Below are 7,229 nucleotides of genomic sequence, written 5' to 3'. Positions count from 1 at the left end.
CCGGTCCTTTGATGGCGCGGCTTTCTACGGAGACGCGCCATTTTGTGTTCTTTAGCGGCCATTTTGAGATGGTTCACAGTCGTCGTCTCTTCATCTGTGAACAAAAACCCTTTGTGACAGTCTGAAATGAGAACTGCAAAGAGAATTCTGCAATGTTTTGGCGCATATAATCACAGGGAATAGTGATAGTGCGCTAGAATTGCTATTAAAAATACAATTAAATTATTAACACGTAAATCCATTTCTAGGAAATATTACCGACTTGAAAATGCACATATTTTTTGTGCCTTTTACAGGCAATTTACAGTCAGTTGAGGGTCATCAACTCCAGTTTCAATATTTAATTTGTTATATAAGGTTTATTCGGGTAATTCCGGAAATCGGGTAATCCCGAAAATCATTGTAAAATCACTCATATTCCGTACACCACACTGTGTGTACTCATACACCTGTGTCACCTTCGGGTATTTCCGAATGAACGAATAGTGGCGGATAATTCCGAAAGCTGACTCTTACTACAACGGAATATGAGTGATTTTACAATGATTTTCGGAATTACCGGATTTCCGGAATTACCCGAATAAACTTATATTTGTTGTTGTGTTAATGTTTAATTTATTATTTGCACAAATGGGTATTCAAAAATATAAATAAGCAAGAAATATACCTCAAATATATTAACAAATTGATTAAACATACAAATTATAAACTAAAATAAATCTAAGCAAAATAAAATAAATAAAATAAGCAGGAACAAACCTAAACGTGCCATCGCTTACGGTCGTTGAACTGCATCTAAGGCAGATAAAAATATCGTCATAATCATTTAATCAGCCTACCTTCCATTTAAGCAGCTCAGGCCATTCGAATGGTCATTGGTAGGTAGCGTGATGTTGGAGGGTGGACTCTTGTTGAGCGGGTACCACTGGGCCACCGGCTTCCGAGGGTTGTCCAACATCTCAAGCCAATGCTCGCGACCCATGCCGATAAGGGAGGAGCCGATGGCCGTGCAGCCTATCAGCTCATTAGAACCAATCCTGTGAAAACGATGTGTTATTGAAGACACCATTCTATAAATCTCAAAACAATTAATGAACAAATTAATTAATTACACAGGCCAGTGTCTTATCTTATGGGTTATTTACAACTTCCTTCATACCAAAGAGAAAAGTAGTTATTACGGAAAAGTTAAAAAAGGTGCTGAATCCAAAGTATTTATAACTAACGCTATTCCGTATCGGCCCTGACCCCGTCAACATGCCAATCGCTAACGCTCCGTAGCGAACGAAACGCAACTGTCACTGTCACACTAATATAGAAGAGTGATAGAGAGACACAAAGCGATTCGATGGCGAAGCGATAGCGATCATCACCTTGGCTAGGCCGCCAGATGCCTCTCGAGCTCCCTGCTGACTAAATCAATTTATTAATGATCGCATATTACTCAGCTTAATTTTTGATAATAATTATGGCCTACGAAATACCAACGGATAAGTCCAATTTCCGGACATGTCTGATACGGGAAAATGTAAGAAAATTTGTAAATTAACTGAATGCCAGCCGATGTTTGTGTGCGGCACGAGGCAAAGTAATATAAGTAATAAAGTATTAATTTTTAAGTTTATAGATGTAACTAACCTGTCATAATCAATCACTTTCACCAGAAGCGTGATATCAAAGACGTTCTCCGAAGGCAGATCAAAAACCAAAGCCTCGTTGTAAACCGGGTTCAGTGTATTCTTCTTGACTGTGGTTTTCTTCTTCTTTATCCTCTTGCCTTGGCAGATAAGGCAGATTTTCACGTAGGGGTCTGAAATGGAATTGTTTTGTTAGACAGCCCAATATCATCATCTTCAATATCATTGTCATGACTATCAGAATGCATCGCGCTGTATACAAATCTTAGAGACATCCCAATATTTCCTCCTAAATTACAGCATACATAGGTAGGTATGCATAGAATTCAAACTACGAAAACACAAATGCATCAGATAATACTAATCTTATTTCAGAAAAATGAAAATTGTTTAAAATCCAACAATTTCATTCTTGCGTGACACATACTCGTAGCTTCGAAACAAAATCTCTAAAGATTTATATCAATTTTCTAACAAGAATCAAGTGAAATACCATTCTTTCTCGTAATCTAAAGATTTACGATGCTTATATGCGCTTAGTGTTAGTACTGTCGCAAACTTTCGTGACCCGTTCAATGTAACAAGTGAACAATTTTAGTTACCAAGTAGCTGTCATCGAATTACAAACCCCGAAGTTAGCCCCTAGTAAACTAGGGGATCCTTAATAGTTTAGTGTTGGGGAAGCCCGAGAAAATTAGCATACCTAAATCAATTACTTGTCTCGTGCCCGTGGCTCGGCGATCCATTAATTGGTTGATAGTATTCGATTCAGATAGTTAATAAGTAGTTAAGTGAAGTTCGATAGTTAGGGAAGTTAACAACGCCTTGTCTGTTTGCAGCTTGTTTCTAAAGCCTAAATTGTATTGCTTGGAAAAAAGATAAATTAAAACTGTAAGATGCATTGGGGTTATTACAGTGAGTGTTCATGAGTGGAGTCCACATTTTATGATAGCGATCAGTTATAATTTTTTCCTAAAAACTGATACCATTATTTTTCTCTTAGGGTATATTGATCGATCAGGCAGATATTGTAGGTAAATGACATCGTAAAGAAATTTTATTAACATATTGAGTAAACATACAAATAATAAACTAAAAAAAACCTAAACCATAAAATATTACCCCCCACTCCGATTATCCCCCGGGCCAAATGTGCCAAAAATACTAGCGGCATTACCCCGCTGAATGGCCAGTGATATCTGTTGAACAAGGAAGGAACCAGAGCGAGGGTTGCAGCCCCTATCCCTTAAACGTCGCTCTATGTCCTTAATAAAGGTTATGGCCTCGGCACACCGTAATAAGGAAATATACATACATCTGCAAAGAAGGCCAAAGGTGTGTTTTCCTATTCCGCATAGCAAGGTAGCGATGGGCGAGTCGAGTTATCTGATTCGAATAATTCGAATCAGTCTACAGATGAGTTAATTCGAATCAAGCCTATTGGCAATTCGAATCAACTCGACCACTAGCTAACTCGGCGAAATCGCCAACTCGCCGAGCCAACGCTATCACACTGCTACTAAGGCCATTCAAAAATAAACCTTAATACCGTAGCCCGAAGGCTCTTTTTACAACAACTGCCGCTCGATTCGCCATCTCAACTCGAGTTGGTACTATGATCATTCATAAATAAACCTTAATTCCGTAACCCGAAGGTTCTTTTTACAACAACTGCCGCTTGATTCGCTATTCCAAGTATACCAACTCGAGTTCACTGCTAGTATGGCCATTCAAAAATAAACCTTAATTCCGTGCTCTGAAGGTTCTTTTTACAACAACTGCCGCGTAACTCGCCGTCTCAACTCGCTCCGCGCCTGTGCCTGTGACCTTGTCGCGAACCACGCGAATCGTCGAGTCGAGTTAACTCGATTTTGAATTCGAATCAGCGGCCGAATCGATTCGAATGATTCGAATTGAAAAAAAGTGGACTCGTCACATCGCTATAGCAAGGGGTCTATATTATTCCCAAACACTTCTGTAGGTACAGACTGTACCTTACAGCAGGATGTATTTGTATATATGCTGATGATCCTGCTTTAAAAAGAAGGCCGTTGTTCGCCCACGTGCCTAACAGCTTGCGACGAACAAGCTTCCGAATAGATCAAAGCTTTGCAACGTTAATCCCACGGCCACGGACGACTTGTAAGTACTCGTTCAAATTGCCTCGTCTGACGTTCATTGCTATTGTTATCGGAGTCTGAATGGGGCACGAGTTTGCAGATTTTAATATAAGGAATTGAAAAGATACGTTTGTAGGTACGTCAGGCGATGAAGCTCAGTCTTTTAAGAAACTCGGTTTTTTATAGTAATGCTTAGTCATAATTTTATTACGTGAAATCTTTCCTGTCTTGGCAATTATATTTAAAGACTGAATTGTAACACAAAAAATAAATAAACTGTCGACAACTTTTTTCGGGATGATGTATGGGCTCATTATTATATTAATTTCTTTCAGCGTTTGAGTCGTACGGGCGCGTGACAAGTTGTTTGTCTAGGATTTTGTTTGTTTAGTTTAGTTTTAATATCATTTAGTTAATGCGACGATTTGTGCTTTATTTCTTACAAATAAAACTTAATCAAAAATGGCACTAACATTAATTTAAAAAAATATTACATATAGCATAGGCAAACATAATGCTTCGAAATGTACCTATGCTAAAAATATTAATGGTCACTCTAGAGAAACATAACTTCTAAGTTATGTAAGAATATATCCAGCCAGTATATACTATGTACGAGTATAACCGCACGGACGCAACGCACAAGTGATATTTTCTGTTTCAATTAAAGTGGCTGTCATACGCTTTGTAACAAGTTTGCACCCATCGCTTTGTGCAAATTTACTTATTATTCCATGAACTACGAGTAGGTACATTAATGTCGGCACAAATTACAATGTGTAAGTAGTAATATAATGTAGCTTTCTATCGATTACATTGTCCTGATTTTTCGTTGTCATAGTTTTCAATTGTTGTAGTTAAAAGTCATGCTCGTACTCGTATATTACAACAACGCTACATGCAACATTAAATTACTTAAAAAACCCGGCCAAGTGCGAGTCGGACCCGCGCACGGAGGGTTCCGCACCATCAACAAAAAATAGAGCAAAACAAGCAAAAAAACGGTCACCCATCCAAGTACTGACCCCGCCCGACGTTGCTTAACTTGGGTCAAAAATCACATTTGTTGTATGGGAGCCCCACTTAAATCTTTATTTTATTCTGTTTTTACTGTTTGTTGTTATAGCGGCAACAGAAATACATCATCTGTGAAAATTTCAACTGTCTAGCTATCACGGTTCGTGAGATACAGCCTGGTGACGGACGGACGGACGGACGGACAGCGGAGTCTTAGTAATAGGGTCCCGTTTTTACCCTTTGGGTACGGAACCCTAAAAAACAACAGATTGCACTCATGGAGTGCCGGCAGAATTGAAAACTCAATGACTAGTGCAAAATGCACTATGTATAATTGAGATTAACGCCATCTAGCCTTATTTCGTCGCATTACTTGAAACCCCTAAGCACATCACTGTTAGTACTCGAGTTATATTAATACCAGTTAGAGCGAAACTCACTAGATGGCATTTAAATCAAGAAAAACTCAACACATTACATGTAACAGTTTTTCGATCAGGTCACATGTCCGTCTTACGGTCTCTGATCTCACGCGTGTTTAAGATTATTTTCCCACCTCAAAAAGTGCACAGCGCCACTAAAGAAGCTTTCACTTCAAAAAAAAATTTTTTTTTTAATTTAAGCAATTCATTTGCTTTTCTTAAACGTACTTAAGAGCCAACAGGAGCTGAGATTTAAATATTTTAGGTAAATATACCCGTCTCGCTAACGGAAGCGGCTCCTAAAACTAGTGCGATAAGGACAAGGCGAAAAATCCTGCGTAAAAATCTCAAAAATCGGGGTTTCGTACTCGACTGTTTCCTCCTCCAAAACTTAACCAATCGTAACCAAATTTGGAAATCTAAATGATTATGACATTATCTGTGTCGGACCGTTTTGCTTTTTTGGCTAATTGATATAAGTTTTGAATAGCGCGCCTCTCATTGCGGCATAGTCAATTAGGCCATTTTGGCCATTTTTGAAGGGCTCTAGCGCCTTAAAAAACAAAAATATCAAAAAAAGCAAAACGGTCCGACACAGATATTGACAATATTAATCTGTGTTGAGAAAATAATTGCTCTAGCTTCAAAACCCACGGAGGAAACAGTCGAGTACGTTTGTATAGAGAAATGACCACTCCTGTTGGCTCTTAACCATACCCCGAAGGAATTCAATAAAAACACGGTGTAGACGGATAGAATGAACGGTGTTGGGGAAGAATTACCTGATGACCCGCTGATATCCATGGCCTTGAGATTCCTCCCCTTGATGACGGTGACCGTCAGCCGGCCGGCTGTCGGCAAGTAGCAGAGCGACAACATCAGCTCGCCGAGGTCTTTCTTTTCCTGTTGGCAAAAAAAGCTGTTGGTAAGTCATATAACCTACTCGTTCTGAAACATCAAAACGGTTTGCTGGCATACCGCATAATTAATGTTCCGTTAAAACATATACACAATTCCACAGAACAAGTAGAATGGCGATGCGAGCAGGGTACGTGTCGCCGCGGGGTTTTGAGCAAACGCTCGCATGCTACTCGCGCGCGCTGACAGAAAATGAAGTAAACATGCCTTTTTGCGCCACAATAACGTTCAGATTAAGAAGCCAGACGTCAAATCTGTCTAAAGGAGGCGTATCTATTCACCACGCACACAAGGCGCTAGCTATTTTTTACTACCGTTGCGCGAGTGTTAGTAAATGTAGAGAGGAACGAGTGGCGACACCGGTTCCGATACTAACTGTGCGCGATAGCCATTCTAACCTCCTTAATATGTTCTGTGCACAATTCATTGCTGTATGCGCCTCATATATACCTACACGAATTTTAGGTTATTTTCGTCCTTACTAGAATTTTACTCGCACGAGCGCGCGATCATTGAATTCGAATAGGCGTCCTAATTGACAATCGCGCGAACTTAGTTCGTACGAACGCGCGACCAAATATATTATTGTCGAATAGGGTGTTCCAATTGATATTCACTAATAAAACATCGCTAACATGACATCGATAATGAAATCACGTCGCGGCGTCGGGGAGCGGGGTGAGTGATGATCGAGCCAATTGCGTTTTCGCGTTGTATTGGACCCCTAAAAACAAGTGACTTCCATGATTATAAATATGAAATCAAATAATTCAAACTAACTAACTATTGCGGCTCAGCGACCCAAAGAGGATCTTGGCCTTCGAAACGAGAGCACACCACTTTTCCCGATCCTGCGCCGTTTCCTGCCAATTATCGGCTTGAAGCTGACGCAGATCCGCTTCCACACTGTCTCCCCGGCGGTATCTGAGATGACCTACCGGTCGGCCACTAGTCGGTCTTCCCAGAGGGGGGGGGTCTTCTAAATAAATCCAGCCAGCTTATTAAATCTTCAAATTTAGGTACAGAATCAGGCATATGGACAAATTACAGTGTATGTCTTATATGAAGACGTGAAATATAAGATAACAAGACAAACTGAACTGAACTGATAATAA

General features: G+C 39.8%; 1 protein-coding gene across 3 annotated transcripts in view; it reads right to left on the bottom strand.

Annotated features, from left to right (window-relative positions):
• Positions 1 to 825: 825 nt before the first annotated feature.
• LOC134654566 (synaptotagmin-10-like) overlaps positions 826 to 7,229 on the bottom strand; it is a 101,692-nt gene continuing 95,288 nt past the window's right edge. For all 3 annotated transcript variants that reach the window (XM_063510032.1, XM_063510031.1, XM_063510030.1), the window contains 3 exons: positions 5,979 to 6,099; positions 1,639 to 1,810; positions 826 to 1,037 (listed from right to left, as the gene is read on the bottom strand). In XM_063510032.1, coding sequence (XP_063366102.1) covers positions 836 to 1,037; positions 1,639 to 1,810; positions 5,979 to 6,099 — 495 coding nt within the window. In that variant the 3' untranslated portion in view covers positions 826 to 835. The remainder of the gene's footprint in view (positions 1,038 to 1,638; positions 1,811 to 5,978; positions 6,100 to 7,229) is intronic.

Source organism: Cydia amplana, chromosome 15 (assembly GCF_948474715.1).
Source record: "Cydia amplana chromosome 15, ilCydAmpl1.1, whole genome shotgun sequence".
NCBI lineage: Eukaryota > Metazoa > Arthropoda > Insecta > Lepidoptera > Tortricidae > Cydia > Cydia amplana.
The sequence above is the reverse complement of the archived record's forward strand: the minus strand, read 5'-3'. Positions and strand labels throughout refer to the sequence as shown.